This window comes from Poecilia mexicana, unplaced genomic scaffold (genome assembly GCF_051168715.1).
Source record: "Poecilia mexicana isolate PSO_F unplaced genomic scaffold, ASM5116871v1 scaffold_8, whole genome shotgun sequence".
NCBI classification, from domain to species: Eukaryota; Metazoa; Chordata; class Actinopteri; order Cyprinodontiformes; family Poeciliidae; genus Poecilia; species Poecilia mexicana.
Window position 1 is genome coordinate 16,135,186 of NW_028263377.1, and position 21,690 is coordinate 16,156,875.

Genomic DNA, 21,690 nt, shown 5'->3' on the forward strand with positions numbered 1-21,690 from the left:
GGCTGCAAGGTGAATTGTTTGTTGCCTTTTAGTCAGCGCAGGAGTGCGCCTGGACTCGCCCCTCCCACCTCCCTGCTCCGCTCCGCTCCAGCTCTCCCTGTGCTCTCCAATAAAGCGCTTTTTGTCCAGGGGAGTCGGCACTTGAGCGCATTCCTTGACGTGGAGGCTGGTCTACCTCTCTCTGACTACTTGATGAAGACCGTTCTTGATAGCCCAGGTCAATACACGTCCACGGAAAGGAAAGAAAAGAAAAATACTTTTGTTTATTCTTGCGAGATCGTGCGCACACGGAAAACTACCAGCTTTGGAGTTAACATCGGTGAAGTGCTCTGTTTGGATACGGACACAAGCGCGACAGCGCTCTTACAGCTTCACCTCTACAAAGTTACGGGTAAGACTCTGCTGTGTCTACCAATAAAATATGAACAATAAACTACTCTCGGGTCTTTAAGGCTGCATGTTGTGGACCAAGACGCGTAAATTAAGTGACGCGTAAAGCAGGACTGTGTAAAATATAATCAACGAACGAACAGGGATAAAATAAATTTTAACATGTCCGATTACGCATTTTTGACACGTGACTAGAGTTGTTATATTTTCGTCTTTAATTGCAACACCTTCAGCTTAAAAAAGGCAGCATAACTCACCAACATTATTTTTTTGTGTTTGTTTTGTTTTGTTTTTCTAAGGCGCTCATTTTAACGTCACAAGATCTCTTATCAGAATTCTATTGAAATGCATCAAATGTTTCAACTCAAGGAAAACTAGGTTTACGTGAGGCTGCATGGACGCGCTGCTGCTGTACTGGGATGATAAGTTAGAGGATGCGGTTGCCTCTAATGCCTCAGGTCAACAATCGGTGACAAAAAAAAAAAAAAAAAAAGAACCGTGTTTTGTAACTGGACCAAGCATAGCGTGTGCGCGGTGCACAAAAGTAGCCGTCGGGGCGGTAACGAGGCGGGCTGGCGTTGGACCGCAGGACGCCGTGCAGCACGCAGGGACCGAGCCGAGCGTCTAGACCGCACCGAGCCGTGCTCACCGCAGAGGACAGCTGTTTTTGGAACATGCAGCAGGGAGCGTCCCACTACATGAGAAGCTCAACGGGACACAATACGCATGATTTACATAGAAATGTGTTTGAATCTGGGGAGTTTTAAAAGGCAGAGTCGGTCAAAGGTTATACAGGCCAGAAGAATAAATTCTTTTTAGGGCTCCCTTTTTATATTCCAGCTCACTCTTAATTCTCTATGTACAGTTAACTAGCAACTCTGCCATGGACTGAAACCGACCCTTTACACTATATATCAAATAAACACAATTTAAATGAACATGCTTTCATTTTTTGGTCGATTTTCTAATTCTGTTATAATTCTATTAACTTTCCTAAGCGAAGATGATCAGAGCACTCCCATATTTTGCTCTGTAGGTAAAGAGTTAATTCAACAAATTTAGGGGTCTGTCCATACTTCTGAAGCATATATTATTATTTATTAAAGAAAATATACTTACAAGCTATCAAACTCTCAAATAAATGCTCCATGTTAGATTATAGCAAAAAAAGAGAAAAAAAAACACAAAAATGGTAGCAGATTTTTACCCAGGAATTTAAAGCAAACAAACAAAAAACCTAAGTGATTCAGAGATTAAGGTTACACACATTTCTCCATACTGACAAAATCTGACAAAAAGTTACTAAACATTAGTGTTATATCATGTTCATCTATTAATGAGCTGTGAAACGGTGCATAAAATGTGTAGAAATTATTAAAATAGCTTTAAAGTTCTATTAGTACCCTAGGCAGCCACAAAGTTTGCATTTACTTGTCATATATTAGGCAAAGAAACTGTAAGACTGGCATGGATTAAACTTCCCCCAGGGTAAATATTGTCCTTTTCAGGATATTACAGCACTGCTGAAGAATAATAAACACTATTTTAAGCATGTCTTACAATAAGATTAACTTTTGGGCCAAGCTTCAGTCATAAAGCGATGAATTATGCCATTTTGCAACATTAAAAATATGCAACAACTACGACTGCCAGTGCTGCAATGATTCAATTACATCATAACTTTATAACTCCAAATATGCGCAAGTTACAGAGCTGCCAAAACGTATAAATGTTTGGACATTTAGCTGAAGGCGTTCCGGAACAAGTTGCTCGGATGCAAGTAATGGTAAACGCAGAAATCAGACAAATATCAGCTTCCTTAGCCAGGCGTGCGGCAGAGCTGCGAGCGACGGGGTCAAATTCCTGAAAGATTAAATCTCTGGGTGACCTTCTCCAGGTTTAAACCAACATCTACTAAAGCGACGTGACTCGACATGCTCAAACCGATCTCCGCTCAGGAGAGTAAAGATACAAGTAACAGTTCCATCTTTTTTCCTGCTCACTTTCCAAATAATGGTGCCAGTATAAACATGCACAGATCAAACTTGCCTTTGTTAGAATCATGACATCAGACAGAACAACAGGCAAGGTTAATGTCTTAATAGCTAAGAACAACCTTTTTTTTTTTTTTTTGTCTTGTATGGCCCCATAATGAGGCAAAGAAAACCGCCTCCATTTTCCTAGGGGCAAAAAACCCCAGACCTATCTACTCCAATAGCCCCTCTATTAACCCATCACTGGAGCTCAGCTTGTTTCATTGCCAAGTGCTCCATTGCAGGTAGTCATTATGTTGTAAAAAAAGCTCCTCTGTCATTGACAGTATGTAATGGTTGCAATCTGTTAATATATTAGGCTACCAGTCGTAGCGGAGCAGCCACAGGAGGCCAATTACTCCTGCACTAATGTGAAGAAATTTGAGGCTGCACATGGTGACAGCAGCAAAACAGAGGGCTGCTGGGCACTTTCTGATGTTGTAAATAACACAGAAGTGTGCCTGAACAGTCACTGTTGTGTTCTCAGACCGTTGTGTATGCTGATATTTTTGACCTCTCGGAGCTGAGAGACGAACCAAAAGTTCTCTGAGGGAGTAAAGAAAGAAAGAAAAGAAAAAAAGATAATAGTTACTTTTGCACCTTTCTTGCGAGTATTTCAAAGTTTAGATCAAAGCTTGTCAAAACATTCGTACCACTCGTGTGTGTTGGTGTGAACATGAAGGAGAGAGGGCGTGCTGTGTGCACAATGAACGGGCTATTTTAGCTGCGTCTGTGTGTGTGGTCGGGAAGCAGACTGAGGAGAACAGGGACTCTGTCATAGAATCTGATTCGAACAATTAAGCACAGACCCGGCTTTCATGAAGTTTGTTACAGAGATGTTGAAACCACATTACCGCCGCCCGGTCCTGGACTGGTTGGCAACACTGGGTCAGTGAGAGAGTTATCTGGTATTCTTTTTTTTTACAAAATCAAGGCTGGCATTTCGTTATCTGTGCCAAAGAGCTTGGGAGGGAAAGAGCGCTGATGTCTAAATCTGCTGCGAACCACAATCATAACATTTCATTTGTTGTTTTTAAAAGCCGAACTAAAAGCAGGGTTCCTGTGCAGTTTGGAAAAAGTCAGGCTTTTGAGGCGTTTTCCAAGTTTGGAAGAGTACGGAAACGTTTCATATCCCGATGTATATCCCATTATCTAAAAGTTGTATCCTCCATGCATTTATCCGTCTTACTTATTTGTGGTTGGAAAATGGAGTGTAATGAGAACTTTTTGGAAATTGTGGAAGAAAAACAGGTAGAAAACCCAATTTGTTAAAAGCCTTATCACAATGTTGTTTACATCCATGTCTTTCCCCAAACTTCCAGACTTTTCAGGGCTCAGTTTTGCACCAATTAGGGCGAGTGCCTGAAGCATTCGACCCTCAATATTAGAGGGATTAGAGGGTTAAAAGTCAGGTGCTGAGGCGAGGAGGCCTGGGGAAGGTAGAAGAGCGGGGCACGCTCTCAGAAAGCAGGGAGGGGGGAAGTCAAAAGGGCGGAAACCTGGAAAAAAAACATGTTACAATTAGCAAGGAGGAAACTCAAGAAGAACAAATCCTTCTTATGTCAAAACTTGACGTGTTATTGTTCCTCTCCCCTCAGAGGTGGCACAGCAGGAGGGCCGTTGCCATCCCAGGAGCTTTTACTTATAAGAGGAGTTTTGAGTAAAACCCCTGAGCTTCAAAGGCCTCTCTGCCTCAAACATCAGTGCTGAACTAGCGGTATGTGGAGGCAAACCCCAGCCCATACGCCTGCCAAGCTAAATTGAAGAAGAGCTCGCCGATGCAGCCAAATGATGCGTTCAGAAGAACCACTTCAAAACCCTCGCATAAATATACACACACATGCGAAGGGATCTGAGGGCTTTGGAGTGGCCCGGTTTGAGCCCCAGAACCCCCCCCCCCCCCCTCAAAAAAAAATACCCGCTGCCCTCCACGTCCGCTTTCACACACACACTCCCACACAAGCATGTCAACGCAAACTCTAAAAGGTCTGCAGAATCAAGTCTGCTAAGTACATCTGAAAAGTTCTGAATCAAGATGGAAAATCTGTGAAGATACCCCCCCACCCCCCGAGGAGAAAGAAAAATTCCAGAGGGACGTGAGGGAAAGAGTAAGGAGAACAAGGATGTTCATCTATAAAAAATACACCACAAATTGCTGCATTTCAGCGCTGGTTTGTAAAAAAAAAAAAAAAGGGAAAAAAAACGGAAGAAATAACTCTTAATCTAAGGTTGTAATTACTTCTGGCCTGCACTATAATTAGGAGATGAGCCATGAACTAGATCTAACTAGGCAAAAGGAAAGCAAAGATCCAAGGCACAAACACACACCGACAGTGCCAGTGCAGCTATTGGCATCCCTGGGAAAGATGTGTTACATGTCTTTTATTGTGCAACATAATAGAAAAGTGTGACCTTGAATTTTAGTGCATGCATACAGAGGAGGTTTTTAACAAAATAAGCACCTACTGTCCTGCATGTTTCAGGTGTTGGTCTGCTGCCACAGGCTTCTGCAGCATCTGATGGCATGTTGAGGAGGTAGTTCAATAATTTGAATTAAAGATGTTGGAGAAGAGACACCTCTAACACATAAAAAGGCCCTTCTTTCACTGAGTTGGCTCGACCCTTTTGTTCTCTGGCTCACTCTTTTCTTAATGTCTATTTCAGTCGCAGCCAGGGCGGCAACAGATAGCGCTGCTATCTGTTGCCGCTCTGTGAGTTACGCAGGCCAAGAGCGGGAATCTGTGCCCGTCTGCTTGAATCTGAGCGGCAGCAAAGATCAGCCAGAATCCCAGTCGCTCAACGCTGCAAACAGCACAAGAGCGGCGCAAGTCGCGACATGCAACTGGTAGGAAGTCGAGCGAGAAGGAGCCTCACAGCTTCTTGCATCTTAAGCAAAACAAAAAAACTGTATCTGTGATTAGCTGATCTTGGTGCTGGGCTGCATAACCGGCCTGCTGTTGTCAGTGCTACAGCGGTTTCAGGAGCTTCATCTGAAAGAACAATGCAACGTTTTGGGTTTTGAGTTCCACTTCGAAAACTAAATATTTACTCTTCAGTCGAGGAATCATCTGAGAGGCAGCGACCTCAAAAATCTAACCACAGAAGCGTCAGGACACACGCTTTTCCCCGATTCAGAAGCTACTCACACAACTTGTCTGCACAAGCGTGCATCGGTACGTCTACCTGTGTGGGTTTCTATGCAAAGAAGTATTAGTGAAAGAACAGGGCTTCTGTGTGGTGTTGTAAAACACACCATGAATCGAACAACAACTAGTTTCACAAGTAAATACACTGACGCATGCCATGCAAACTAATGTGTAAGTATCTGTTCCACAAACAGTTTTAGTAAAGTTTGTTGCATATTTTTAAAACCTGACTCAGATCAAATGTCTATGCATTACGGTTTACCAGCCACTGCTTACTAGAAACACAATAGTAAAGTAAATACTGTAAAATATGAATAAAGGTCACCTGTCATAGTTGGTAAAAGTGGAGGAAAGATCAAATAACACATGCATAATATATACTGATAGTTGGCTTTAAACAGCTTAAAATATTTTCCAAAAATTGTTTTTTTTTTTGTCCGATCTTCATCCACTAATTGAAAATTACAAGAGGAGATGAATATATCGAAAATGATCAGGATTTTTTTTTTTTTTGGGCAGTTTCTATTTCCAGCTTTGTTTGAGGTGTGATCTGCTGATTTTATGGTATAGACTTTAGATAAAAAGAGAAAACAATAGGATGCAAGGTCATTGATAGAGATAGAGGTCCCTTGTCTTTATCTGATTTAACTAAAAAAAAAAGTTCATCATAGTACAAACAGCTGCTAGAGGTGGATTTAGATAAAAAAAATAATGGGATTTTTTAGGTTTACTGTTTTTACGGAACAGAAGTAGAAACTCATCCATTCATGTTAGTATTATCTTAGACCAGCTTCCCTGCTGCCACCATTATATTTGATGGAGCGGTGTGTTTAGTTTCTTCTGTACTTGACCGGCTGATCTCCAGTCAGAGCTGACTGACTGAGTCATACATCCATAGGAAATTTTATTTTTAAGAACCAAATCAGATTTACTGTTCATATTGTTCATCTTTACGTATAAAAAGCTGCATTAACACATACTATATTTCATGTTATAACATCACAGATAGGGAGAGAATTTGTAAAAGATAAATACATTGTGGCAGTGCTGAGTTTCAGCAGCAGAGGCAAATAAACATGTATGAAGCAATAAAAAAATATACATATGCAAACTGCAGATAAATGTCTCCGCTCAAACTTGTTCAACTACCCTGGTAAAAAACCAAAAGAACACACTGTATGAGGGCATGCAGTTTAAATTAACACATGGGAGACGATGGGCTGATGAAGCTAAGACAAGGAGTTGACAGATGCAACAGGCGAGCAGTCGACCCGCATTCTTGCCTCCCTTCCTGTGCTCCGTCACACTGTTGTGTTGCCACATGGTCGGCCCGCTCAGCATGCTCCTGCACACAGCTGGAATTTAACCAATTAGCAGCAGCAAAACTTCCTGTTTCGCTTGTGGGCTATTAACAGTGCATGACAGAGGGGCTGGTTTCCAGCTAAGTAGAGCCGGTTGTACATGGTAAAGGTGATTTGATTAACAGATCCAACTGTTTTATTTCCAGGTGGAAAAAAAAAAAAAGCAACTGAAGTAGAAGTAGAAGAAGTAGAAGAAGAAGAAGAAGCGGGGAGTAGGGGTAGAAGAGGAAGCATCGTGACTGGGTAAGTGAATCTGGCAGCTTTTACTACAAAAGTGTCCATATAAATAAGAAGTGGCCAGCTGCTATAATACAAACACATGGTTAAGATCAGGAACGCTGTATATTATTACAGAGGGGGAAAAAAAAGCTCGACTTCATAAATAATGTAGGATTTCTGATGTGGTTATATTAATAGGCACTTGGAATATTTGAATCCAGAATCCCAAACAAGCCACTGTTGGCGGTCTTTAGCGCGTTAACTCTAACACCCCGCTTCCTCAAGAGGCCTTTTCACTCTGGGCTTGTTAACAAAGACTGGCAGGAGAACAAGAGCAGCTCTCTTACCAAGCTCACAGCATTTCAGTGACACAAGGAGGCTGTGTAGGAAACGTACATTAGTTTGTTTCTTTTCTGAACTTAAGGAAATGTTGCAGTTCCTTTTCCCTTTGCCACCATCATTTCATTCCTAAATGTAGGCAGTTTATCCATTCCTACTTCCCTTTCATACATATTTAAAACAATTTCATGCTCATGTATTGCATCTGTTTCTCTTTGTAGGCACGCAAATGCTCAAATTTAACAAATGATTGAGTTATCTGAGTATTTTCTGAGAATGACTCTTACGCAACGTGACGGATAAGGACCTTCATGAGGATCCCGTTGATGTTATAGAAGTCAAAGTGACAATTCCTTACTGGAAACAATGACCAGTCTGAAACACTCCATGCCAGATAACTAAATTTAATACCCAAAAATATCAGGCACTGAAGTTCTAAGGACAAATTATCTTATCAATAGGCTCCACAGTTTTCCAAAACAGTCTAAGTGACTTTCAACTTTTAAAATGACATTCACAGTAGATGAGAAATCATAAAGGCTGCCGCAGCTACCTCGGTCTAAAGCAAGCTGCACAGAGAACAGCTGAAACACTAATGTTCATGAGGTTTAAATTTTAAATTGGTTTTGGGGAATTTTTTTTTTTTTAAATTCACTTGCACTATACTGTCCCAGTAATTGGATGTCAGTACACAACTTGTCCTCTGTTCACCTTGCGAACCTTTTCCTGACCCTTCACCCTCCGTCCTGCCTCTGTGCTGTTCCAGTTTTCAAAGAGCTGTGACGGGGACTGTGTGGGCTTGTAAAGCCAAACCCACATGAACACAGTCTCCCTGGAACTCTGGACGCACATCGCCACTCCTGCTAATTGCCTCCCTTGCTCATCCTCGCCCACCTCCTTCTCTTCCCGTCTGATCCCCATCTTATAGGCAGAGAAAGACGCAGCAGTGAAGTATTGATTTCTGGCCGTAACTGCCACATTCCACATCCTGTTTTTTTTTTTTTTTAATCTTGCTGTAAATTATTTGCAACTCGCACATGCCTCAGTATCAACACCGAGCCTATTTCTGCCTTCGGAGTTTTACCATCAAAAGCTTGCCTTGAATTACAACGCGTGTTGACAAACCCTGCGCATCTTTTACTCATCGTTTTCCAGATGCACGCCTGTATTCCTGCATGCGTCTGCAACGGTTTCACAACATGTTGAAATACGAGTGAATGTGACCGAGCTGCAGCTTCTTATCAATGCTCACCACTACAAGCGCATTAGGATATCATTGTGGGTTAATAAAGTTACTATTTCAACCCGCAGACAAACACTCAAGAGCAAACAAGGGTGTTCCATAAGGTAACTCTACCGCATGCTTAAGCAAACTTGATCACATCAAAGCTCTGAGCCCAATCACACGTGTGTGAGCAAATATTAGAGAGTACACGTTGTTGTGTGTTTTTGACCCAGGAATCTGCTCCGATCACCTGAAGAGATGTATGAAGGGACCTGTTGATTTGGAGCAAACAAACTGCTCCTTTTGCTGACAAAAGTTACTATTCAGTTCCAACAAAGCACTCATTTGTATCTTCTGTCTGAAAGTACGATAAACATGTCATGTGTAAAGAACAGATCTGGGTCATGAACCACACAAAGGGCCATTATGTCTCTTAGTTTCCTTTATACTTTTAACATTTGGTATTCAAACCGTATTGGATCTATTTGGTCTGCCTAAAATACAATTGGAGAACATTGTTAACATATAAAATGACTGTTGGTGGCTTATTTTCTTTATGCCAGATTCGAGGAGGTGTAAAAGGTCAGCACTAAGGAGTTTAAACATCTGCGGATCTCACCTGTTTGGGTGATTGTTGCGCTCACACCTTCTCTAAATCAAATCTTAAATTGTTTGCTCTGATTTGTGTTCGTTATTTGGATGTGACCTCTAAGCTTTGATTGCGCATTTCCCTTACGCTGTATGGTTGACCAACGAACCAGCATATTTGATTAAAACAACAAAGAAATGAGAGTTTTGGTTCATAGGGTGACAGAGTGTACCTGAGGCCATGAAGGAGAAGCCTGTCCATGTTAGGAGTCGGGAGGGAAACTGTACCGCCTGACTGCTGCCTTTTCCAACCTCCAACCTCCCCCAGTGCTGGAGCAGCACCAATGCAGGCAACAGTTTCACAATAAATTCCTTTGTGACACTGTAATCTGCACCAGTGATCTCCAGTTCACATTTATCTTGTGTGTATGGCACATGTCTGGGTTTTTTTTTTTTCATTATTTGTTAAAGAGAAGAAGAAAAAAACTCCGGGGCAGATTGACAAAAATCTCAAACAGTGGGTTCTTAGAGCAGGAGAAGTATTGTGAGGTGGATTTAATGCCTCTCTGTAGCTTTGTCTGTCATATACTCAATATGTACGTGTCAGTGGCAACTTACAGGTCAATACTGAATAGTCAACACATCTGAAATCAGCTCAAAGATGTTCAATGCTTGGGATGTAGTTTTATAATCTTACACTACCTTAAAGTTCTAATTTCTGACGTGTTCCCTGGTCTATTTGTTTACCAATACTCTTTAAGAAACCTCCTAGGTCTTCACAGAACAGCTTGATTTATACTGAGGTTAAGTTAAACATAGGTGGGTTTTATTTAAGAGTATCAGCATCACACTTTTGAGATTTTCATTTATAAGAAATTAATAATTATATACTACTTTGGTGGTGAAATTTGACTGTTTTTCTCTAAACAAGTGCAAACTTGTAGTTTCTCCCCAAGACTGCAAAGTCTCACAAAGTGAACAAGCAGCCATGTGCCCAACATTACTGATTACCATCACACTACTTTTGAACTCCCCTGAAATTTTAAACCCTCACAGGGTAGATATGGCAGGTGGAGAAGGCCTGCCTGCCTTCATCGGATTCCAGTCATACTCGTCATGAACAAACCAATACCGAAAATGTTTTTTTAAAAAAAAGCTTTGAGCAGAGGCGTTAAGCAAGAATGGGACAAAACAGGATGTTTTAGTGCTTCTAGACAACCAGCTTAAACAAATGTGACATGTTGGTATCCGGAGTACACACTCGGATAAGGCAGACAGCGTGTTTGAATACAGCGAGAATATGACTCAGACATGCTGACAGACAGGTAAAGAGGCAAAGGGATAATTTTCCTCAGTGAGTACGTGTGGCATTGTTTGTTTAACAATAATGGCCGGGCTGCCAGTCATTCACTGTAGTAAGCCTGACTGAGTCACACAGCGTCCAACTCTTTATTGATCCTTTACATGTTGATTTTAAACAAAGGGGGTGGGGGGGGTCAAAATAAAGTTGCACAAATAGACATAACTCCATGCTGCATCTTTTCATTGTTATTATGATTAATGTGGAAGTCCTGTCCTGTTTGTAGTGGTTGTACAGAAACCCAGTAATAGGAAACTACATAGCATGAGAAGTATGCATGGTGTGCACAGGTAGAAAGGCATCATAATAGCCAGGAGACAAACTAGCGTTATGCAGATGGAATGAATGTCACTCAGGAAGGATGACTGTCAGCATGTGAATGTAACTGTAGTCTTGTGGCTGACTGAACTAACTGGTCCTTCCAGCTTCCTCAAACAAAAAAACAAGCACAAAACACAAAGAATTTCCTTCTTCAAACTTGGTTCTTCTTAGAAGCTTTAATCAACCCAATTCAACTGTGGCCAAGCTTGTGTTACATGTCTGCACCAGCGTGGCAGAGCACTCTGGAACATGCTGCCAACACGAACAATAAGGTTTTGATGGTGACCGGACGAACGGAAAACGAAAGCAAAAGGCCAAAGTCTGGAAAGGGTCCACATTCGTCACAACCAGCCCCTGCTTACACGGTTTCCTGGTGATGTGAAGCTTTTGGCCTGAGCAGGCTGTGACCTCTGCAATGCTGCGGTTTGTTATTGTGTCTGACACAAAAGGATGAATAAGAGACGCGAGGCACAGGACTAACAAAAGCTGTGGGTGTAAAACACCACTTTGAGAAAGCGGATCAAAGGACAGGTTGTCAGTGGTACGCTGGAATCCTGTGTCCTCTGTGTAACGTGAGCGCCTTGTGGCGAAGGTCTTCAGCAGATGTGCAGAGCCGCGAGACAAAAGCAACCGCGAGTTGCTGTCTTCAGAGGGTCACAGGGCAGGAGACGATGACGAAAGACTCGTGTCGTGACCGAGGGGAAACAAGTGGACAGTGTGTCTGGCCTCAGCCGGAGTCTGTGTTTATTTAAAAAGCAAAAAAATCTGATCTAGCGTCTACTAAACCATATGTCCTTTAGCAATAAAACAAAAAGGAAATGATCCACGTTTCCGTTTGGAGCGCACACAACATGACCTCTGCGCTCCAAAGTCTCAGAGGAGGCAGACGCAGACTCCACAAGTGCTCTCTTGCAGACGAGACTCTGCCACCAACCTCCTCTGGTTTCCTCCTCAGGCTTTTCGGACCTGGCCGTATCATGTAGTCAGACACACTCCAGAGGGTTTGGGGTTTCACATCTCCACTGGAGGAGCAGAGAAAAAAAAGGCACCTGTCGAGACGAGGCGCAGGTATATGATCGTAACTGGAGCTGGGCGTGCGACTCTGTCCAACAGAGGATGTTAACTGTGTTGTGTGGGTCAGCGTTGCAACAAAGGTTGTTGGATAGAGCGCAGAAGTGGAAACACTAATCTGAGCCTAACCTCTGACCCTGAGGAGTTGCTCCATGTCTCACAAGCTTATGGGCTTTGTCGTCCTTTGGACTGATGCTATCTGGCTGTTGAACGACTGTTTGGCTTTTGGGTCTCGTTTGTAATTTTATAGCAGTTGAGAGCAAGCTAAAATGTAAACCACTCACATCAAACTCTACATCAAACACGGAGGTGCCCTGAGTTCTCATTTGGTGCAGCAAATGCATCCCGATCTTGGGATTTTTACCGTGAGTCTACCCTCACATTAACCCTGCGCTTGTATATTATGCTCTCTTTCAAGTCCTCCAGCTGTATGCTCGAATGGTATTGCTTCACACTGTTCTTAAAACAGTTCCAAATCGTAAATCTTAAGATGAAAAGGACTTACAAACTATGTCGAAAAGTGGAAAATGAGTAAAATTGTAAAAAAAAAAAAGAAAAAAAAAGAAAAAAGGCCTTGAAAAGTATCCATACCTCTAACTTTCACATATTTTGCTTCAAGAAGAATCACGGTGGGTCCAGCGTTTTGCTGTGTGGGGCTTTTCTTCAGCAAAGACAGGAAACTGCTCTTATGGAAAAGTTGAAACTATAAGTGTCTACTTTAAAGATGCTCTACTAAGATGACTTGGATAACTAAACTCTTTGATCTGCATGCAAAATCATATATGTGGGGAAAAAATCAACACTGCACATGTTGAAACATGGCGAAGCATGGGGGTGGTTGCATCATGGTGTGGGGATGCTTTTATTCAGCAGATAATGGGAAGCAGGTCAGCAACGAAAAGCCAGGCTACATTTTCATTCTTAAAAAAAAAAGTGCAATCGTGAACTGCTTTATGTTGGACCAGCACAGGGAACCCCAGTAAAATAAGATTTAAGTGCTATACCTTGCAAAAGTATTCAAGGGGTATACATACCCAATAAAGACATGCTTAAGTTGTTTTTGAAGCTAAATCTTATTTTGGGATCAGACTGAAATCTGCTGTTTGTGCACATTGTGGAAAAACTGGAGGCCTTAATCCCAGTCCAACCTCTACAGATCGCAGCGATCAGAGGGGCTTCGGGATGAGCATGCTCAGTGACATTTATAAGTGTGACTATTACTATGCCGATAGTAAAGTGTCATTTTTGTTCCTGTTACTTGATAGAGCTTGATGCAAAGTTATGCTGGTGAACACATATTTAGAGATCTTTTTTCCGTTTAATTACATGGTTGCTGTCTGGTCGTCTTTACAAGCATAGAATTGAAAGTCAGTTTTTTTTCCCCAACTTCAGTTATTCTGAGCATCTCATCTTTCCATGGGGTAACATTATCTAACACAGTTTGACATGTACAACCAGAAATAAAGCACTACATAAGAGACACGTCAGTCTCTGTGCATCAGCAGTCCGACATTTTTACATGTATATATGTGCTAAAAGTGTCGGTTCTATTCTCCCTCATGTTGCTTCTCAAGTGATCTTTTTTTCAACTCGGATACCGTTGCTTCACCTTTCCAATTCTCCCTCGGCCCTTTTGTCATGTTGACAGATAACTCTGCTTGATTGTGGATAACAGAATCCATCTGGTTGCAAAGACGTTGCTGGAGGTGAAAGGGGACAGAGACCACGTAGATCCTCCACATAATGCACATACCACAAGCTGTTTTCCTGTGAAAAGATAAGGTCACCGAAATAAAAAGTCTCTTTGATGGGAGTATCTAGTCTGCTGTGCGCAGCCTTATCCAGAACTGTCAGCCAGCATCATTCGCTCGTTTCGTCTCTGGCCCAACTTGTCCACACATTGTCGTTAGCCTTCAGCCCCAAAGACAGGGACTCTTGACCCTATGGGCTGCTGGGATTTAATTGCTGAAGCCCACTTCACCATTCTAAAGTCAGACCTTATTGAATTTGAGGCCCCGCTGACAGAAACCTGCTCTTATCTCTGCTGGATAATAAGAGAGCTATAGGAGAGGGGAAATGTGATTATCCCTTATGCCTCTTCAGTTTTCCAAAGTGCTGAATTATGTTTGTCACTTTGAGCAACACAAAGAAGTTCACATGCTCTGTAATTCGGAGTTTTGCCACATTTTCAGGCCCTTGTTGCTTCACATGTTCGCCTGCCAACAAGTTTTTCTTCTGATAAAACCAAACAATGTCAGATTCACGAGCAGATTTTAATGGATCTGCAATGAATCCAATCCTTTGTTTATAAACCCCCAAAAAGCTTCCTGCAAATCTTAAAAAGCCAACCACAGAACCAAGATCACTTTTTTCCCCCCAAACTGCCTGCCTCAGGAATGTTTCAAGTGCACAGGGGAGAGAAAAGGAAATTACAAGTCGAGAAAGGAGGACGACAAGTCAGGGGGGGGGCATTCCTCCACTATGTGCAGGATTACAACTTGCCTTTCTACTATCTCTCTCTGCACCTCCTCTCACAGCAATCACTCACCGCAGCAGCAACGTCCCAGCTGCGCCGTATCTGAGCTGCCGATCAGCACGGGCCTGCTGCAGCCAAAGAGAAAAGACAACAGCAGAATCTAACCTTTCAAGTTCCAGTTTATCTGCGATCGGGCCGAATCCCTCCCCGTCCACCTCTGCCACAGTTCCTCCTCCGCTGGGTTTGATCAGATGTGCCTGGCCCAGTTTGGAGTGAGGCACACTCAAATAAACATTTTATCCCCGAGGAAGCAGTGGTAGAAATACCACAGTGATTATTTTTAAGGGAAATATTCTCGGTTTTATCCTTGTGGTGCTTTTGCTTTTCTAAAGCTGCTTGATGTTGCTGTGTATTCTGGCTCTGGACACTTTCCTTTTGCTCAGAATATTGGTAAAGTTTTTGCTTTTAGTTCTTAGAAAACAAACATCCCCTCTAGCTGCTGTTTGATTCTCCCTGCCCACCTGCCTTCTGGTTATCTTTTGAGATCTCTTAATTTCCATAAAATCAATAAATTATTTCATAATCCCTCATTGTACTGGAAACCTTTAGATTCAGTCTGGTGACAAGTGAGGTTTGAATTAAGTTTTTATAGCAAAAACAACTTTAATTCTCAAAACAAACAAATAAAATGCTGCTACTTTAGACTGTTTCTGAGCTACTCACTCTGAAACACGACTATTATAGAACTCTGTTTAACACAAACCCCTGCAGGCCCCCCGAGTGGAAATTATAGGTTAACTGCAACCCTTCACCTCTGCTGCTCATTCATTTGTAGCCAGCAGCGAGCTGTTGCCATCAGATGCTGTCATTACTTTTTCAACAAGGTTTTCCATAAACAAATCTAAGTCTGAGTGGAGTTTTTATACAGTTGCTGTGCAGAACTGGAAAGGGCTTTCCTGCTGTTTGTAGCTGGTGACTCTAAACCGATATTGATACACACCACACTTTTCAGACTTTCTTTGGGCAAAAACAACAACAACAAAAAAAACATTTAAATTATAATTACATATTTTTCCTTCCACTCTACAACTGTTTGCTACTTGGTATTGGTCTAAGACTAAAAAGTACAACTGGAACAGATTTTGTTTTGGTGCAACAGGACAAAATATAAAAAAGACCCAGCAAATCAGAATCCAACTACAGCAACATGCCATCATTTTATAGATTTTTTTATTTTTATTTCAATGTTAAATTGTTCTCTATACAAATAAGATACATGAAAAAGATACACCAAACCTTACATTAGTTTTTTTTTTCAATACTTAACAGAATAAAGAAACAAAATTGAGAATAATCTTGTCTATAAATTAGCTGACTTGCACCTCATGAGGAATTTCCATGAAGTATCAACATGATTCTGAAGTAATTATTTACATATGGAAATGGAAATGAAACAGTTGCCACATAAAAAGAGGGATGGATAAACATTTCCTTTAAAATTTCTGGTGAAATAGGTTGCATCAGTCGTGAGAACACAATGTTCTGAATGTACTCTGTATAAGATTCTTGGTTCCAAAAGTTGGGTACTATTGAGGTGTTTGGCAAAGTATTTGTGCAGGCAAAGTCTGCACAAAGACACTTTGTGCAGGCAACAACTGCGCCTTTATAAAAGCCTGACAAATTCCCTATAGCGTTCAAACTGTAAAATATACAACATATCATAAATGTAACTACATAGGTTTGGAAATGAAGTCCTTATTCTTAAAAAAAATTTGAGTTGGGATAGGAAGGTTTAGACTCACTTTGGGGCAATAAAGCAAAAGTGCATTTAATTATCTTTTCCTTTTACTTCTGGGCAATATTCAGCAGATACATGTTGCTTCTTCCCGCATGCTTGTCTCACTTGATAGCACTGGAAGATAAATGGCTACACAGACTTGTCTGAAACTGGTTTCTTCTTTATCCCCCCCCTCATTCCTATTCCCCTCTCCTTTCCATCATCCTTTGAAGTAGCGTGCTGACACTCCACTTCAGCAGTTGTTTAAATAAGTTTGGACTCAGGTGAAATGGCTTAAAGCATGGGAATATATCTGTTTTAAAATCTATTCATCTTTATCACTATATTTCAACTCTTAATGTTGTAGAGGCACTTGTTTGGCAACTATCACAGGCCGTCAGTCTGGATGACACAGAAAATGTTTATCTTGCACCTATATGTGGGAAGGCAGTTCCAGATTATCAGCTCTTCTTCACGTGTAGTAGGATACAAATGAGTCATCGGCGGATGCTTTGCTACATGCAGGACGGCATTCATGCAGCCGCTCAAAAGTGACTTTGTATGACGAGGCAAAACTGGAGTGAACAGAATGTTAATTGTTACTTTTACCAGTTTCACAGATTCTTGAGGTTTAGAGAAATAAACTAAGTTAAGAAAAGTATACATGTAATTTTTGACTTAGACCAGTGTCAGCATGGACAAGAATCAGTGTTGTGCTTCTGAATCCAAAAGCAGAAATCACAAGGCTCTATTCTTGGAGTCAGAAGTCTTTGATTATGGTCCTAAAATGCAAGGTTTTTAGTTCTCAGTGTGGACTAAATTAAACTTGCCTTTGCCTAATTACAAAGTTATGGTGAGGCTTTCTTTATCTTTCTTTTATGCAGAATATTTCTAAGAACCCAACTGTTAACTGTGTTTGTTTTTCTTGTCTTAGGTAAAGCATGGCCCAAGAGAGATTCTGCACCATGAAGGTCTTTCTCAGTCCATTGATGTCCCTTCTGCTCCTCCTCATCCTTCCTGATGGCCTCCTTTCCAGCAACTGTCCACAGGATTGCTTGTGCTCCAATCCAGGGAACATTTTATGCTCCCGAAGACGCTCCTCTACCATTCCTGGCAAATTGGACTCATCAACCAAAAACCTCTTCCTGTTTGCAAATGGGATTGAAGGCATTGCAGCTGAGGACTTCAATGGACTACTTAACTTGGAAATGCTGGATCTGAGTCAAAACAAACTTACTGATCTTCCTGAAAGAGTGTTTGAGCCATTGAGCTCTTTAAAAAATCTGGACTTGTCATCCAACCAGATCACCTACATTTCAGAAAAATGCTTCCATGGAATGCCGCAGCTGGAGCGCCTTTATTTGTACAGCAATCATATAGAAAAGATCCATCCAGCTGCATTTAATGGCTTGGAGAACCTTCTGGAACTCAAATTGCAAGGTAATGCGCTGACAACTCTGCCCCTCCTCTCATTACCCAAACTACTACTGCTGGATCTGCGTTTTAATGTCTTGCCCTCGTTAAATACTTCCAAGCTTCAGACCCCCAACCTGGAGTCACTCAGACTTGGTGGTGTTGGACTTACCAGCCTAAATAATGAGCTTATAAGAAATTTAAAGAATCTTCATGAATTGGACATTTCAGAAAACAAACTCGAGTCTTTCCCCTCAGCACTAAAAGAGACACCTGGGCTGTTTCATCTTAATCTTGCTGGCAACCCAATGGGCCCTCCAAAGATTGAGGACCTGCAAAACCTTGGTGAGTTAACAGAGTTGGACATAAGCAGTCTCAGTATACAAGGTCTTCCTGAGGAGTTTTCCCAGCTCTTCCCCCATTTAGAAAAACTAGCAATTGCCGAAAATCCCTTCAACTGTCTTTGCAACCTAGCATGGTTCCCAAGATGGCTTAGAGCGCAGAGCATCACCCTGGAGAGAACAGAGGAGACACGCTGTCATTTTCCACCCATCAGTGCTGGAAAAGTATTAAAAAGACTGGAAACAAGGGATTTTGGCTGCCCAACCACAACTGCAATGACAACTACTACTGTCAAAACTACAACTACCACCCTGCCTGCTCCTGTTACCACATTACCAACTACTACCAGACCTATCCAAGTCCCCAGAGCCAGTGAAAAGACACCTAGCAAAGGTGGTGATGTTCCTCTGCCTTCTGTCCCTGCATCTCCAAGCAGCAGCAGTATTGACCTAGTTGAAGAAAAGCAATTCTGTCCCAAATATCCTTGTCTCAATGAAGGCACTTGTCAGTGGACTCTCCGTGGTTCATTTGTTTGTGCCTGTCCAGATGGCACATCTGGACAATTCTGTGAAATCCAGAGCCGCTCTTCAACTTATCCAACTGAAGCTGTTCCATCCAAGTCCACCATCGTCACAAAGACACCAGACATCACTTCGCATCAAGCAACGGCCACATCAATTCTGATAGATCTTCACCGCTATGTTAAAATGCGTCCTCACATCCGTGGAATCCGTCTGACCTACAGAAACCTCTCTGGGCCGGACCGCAGACCAATTCCACTCAACCTTCCAATAACATTCCAAGAGTATACACTTCGAGGTTTGAAACCCAATTCCACCTACAACGTGTGTGTCAGTCCTATAGGTGCTGCGAGCGATGCTGAGAGTGTTTGCACTCAGGCTCATACTAAACCTGGATCTTCTGGCACCGGTGCACAAATTGACACCAGTGCATATGCAGGCACTGTGCTTGTGCCTGCATATGCCATCATGATACTGTTGTTCCTCATAGCGATAGCAGTGGCAATGGTTTTCTTTCTTCGGAGAAGGAGAGCCAAGACCCACCTGGATCTAGATTGTGAACCCTCCCAGTTGGGGATGGATGGAGTTAAAGCCGGTTTGGATAATGGAGCTCTGTTTCACAAGCAGCCACAACTTATGATGCCTGAACCTTCTGTCCAAACAAGTAGTATGGAGTATGAGGTGTTATTAATACAAGATCATTGTTCATCAAATAACAATATGCCCATGCACAAGCCTTCTTACTTTTGACAGCAGGCCTTGATGACTTATTTCTAAAAGAGAGTTGTATTTCCTCTGCTGTGTCCTGCCAAGTGGAATAATCAGAACACATAGAGCAAGGTCTTCTGGTTGAAAGCAGAGGACACAGAACCAGGCAACTAATCAGCAAAAAAGAAGCTGGACTTACTATCAACTCACTGCTCTATGGTTGTCCAAGAAGAGACTGAAACATGGGAACACTTTATGCTTGGACTTTAGAACGCACTTATGGTGTTTCTATGATGAATGCTACAATGTCCATCAACCAACATGCTGTGATGCTGAGACTATTGGTTTTGGCTGCAATTTAGGGGTTGGGACACTTAAAAAGCTCATGCACTCCTCTATGTGCGCTGCATGTGCACTGAAATGAGCTTGTACTGCCGTTCCCCATCACAGAAAGCAGCGTGAACAGTCTCAGTAGTTGGTTTTGAGGCGTAGTGCAAACTCTTCAGTACTTACCAGAAGGGATCAGTGTATGCTGTGAATGATCTTTTAACCCACCAAATGAAGTTGTACAGAGAAAATAACTGATGCTTGTATTGCTTTATTTGGATAAAATTGTTTTATAAACATGTTTTCTTTTTAAATACTTGTATTTTTTTATTGTTGTTAAATATTGTGACGTTAAAACCCCTCATAACCCTCCCCCTTGCACCCTCAACTCACTTCTTGTGACTAACAGACAAAAAACATCAGATTAAAATCTTTGAAGATTAAAACTCATTTGGTGCCAGTAAAGTCAGTCATAGGGTTTTACCCCCAGAATATCAGACAGTCTGAGTAGATGGGAGTCTGGAACAGATCAAGACTAAATCCCCCCCATTATAAAGAGAAAGAGAGAAGCAGGATTACAACAAGGTACAGAGGAGAGGAAAGGACTGAAGTTCTTGTAATTCTATGTTCAATGCACTGTTTTTAAACAGCTATACCATTTATTTTGCTGAAAATTCATCACATAAGTCTCCGGCGACTATTTATTGTTTATGTCTCATTTTAAGGTAACTCAGCTATTTGTTTAAGACAACTTCAGTGCAACGCAGTTCATGGTCTGGTGGTAAAATGAGCAAAGCAAACAGTTCACATGTACCATGTTTCGTATGAGTAAAAATAGCATGCTCGATGGCGTGATAGGAGCTGTTACCTTTTGACAGGGGAGACACTAGCTTTGCATGCTTGCATCTAGCCACACTATGCAAACGTCATTTGGTGTCCACACTGTTTGAAAAGAAAATGAGATTTGCAGAGATCCACTGGAAGATCATCAAAAAGACCCAGAGAGAGCCAAGATCCGTATCTGTGAATCTTACGCAAAGAATGATAGTAAATACTGTTTGTTTAAGCAACTGTGATAATCCAGCTACATGTTCCGTCTTGTGAAAACAAAAACCAACAGATAGAGTTGCTATCATTTACTTCCTTGATATGCCCGCATGCGTTGGCGTACCCCGAGCCGCAGTGACTATTTGTAGGCAAACGCACCAAAGACACATCCGTGACTGCCTTTTTACTTACCCGTAGTATTTCCCTTACTGATCCTACACAAACCCAAAAGCCTTTAAAACAAGAGTAGCAAACTGGAATATTTGTCTGTAAAATAGATAACATTGAGAATAGCCAAAAGTATTTTCAATGTGTTTTTTTTTTTCCTTGTTATTTAGGGAAATTTTTTATTGCGTATTGCTTTATTTTTATTGTGTGAACTTATTTGTATAAATGGAAAAAAAGTGATATTTACATTAAATGAATACCTAAAAGTAAGTTTTTGGTGGTTTTTTTCCCCTTGTATTTAGAGTTCAGCAATTGAAAGGATGGTTCATATTAGGAGGGAGGGGAGGTGGGAATGTAGGGAATGTGTTTGTCATTAACTTCTCTGTTACGCCATCACTTAGAGCGAGAGGAAGTCATAACAGGAGGGGGTGTGCAGTGAAAGAAGGGAAGAAAACTCCAAATGCAGGTATAAAATAGCAATATATCACTCATCAGCACATGTTTTGGCTGTGAAAATGTGAATTTTAAAGTAAACCCATGCAAACAGTTTCAAGTGCCAAAATCCATAAACTGATGTCTAAAGCTTGTAACTTAAACAAATAAATCAACTTCTAAACATGAAATTCCAACAACCTTGTGAACAAAGTTTAGTTAGCCTATTCTTGAATCAGCCTACTCCGAGCACTCTGGAGGTGTCTTAACGTGCCTCGACAATCACTCAAAGTCACTCTGAAAGCAAATAACCCATCACTTAGTGCGCTCGCCATTTCTTAGCTGGCACACTACTTCCTACTTCTACCAGAATTTTCCACTGAGGTAACTGAAACAGGACAAGAAATCATTTGAGCAATTATAGAA

The 21,690-nt window shown here is 41.6% G+C and overlaps 2 protein-coding genes across 2 annotated transcripts in view; one reads left to right on the plus strand and one right to left on the minus strand.

Annotated features, from left to right (window-relative positions):
* coro7 (coronin 7) overlaps positions 1–21,690 on the minus strand; it is a 106,727-nt gene that overhangs the window by 27,076 nt on the left and 57,961 nt on the right. The gene's annotated exons all lie outside the window — the stretch shown is intronic.
* Positions 136–21,102, plus strand: vasnb (vasorin b). The gene is made up of 3 exons (XM_014983604.2): positions 136–391; positions 7,077–7,173; positions 17,241–21,102. Exon 3 carries the CDS (start codon positions 17,248–17,250, stop codon positions 19,330–19,332), a length of 2,085 nt encoding a protein of 694 aa, XP_014839090.1. The 5' UTR covers positions 136–391; positions 7,077–7,173; positions 17,241–17,247; the 3' UTR covers positions 19,333–21,102.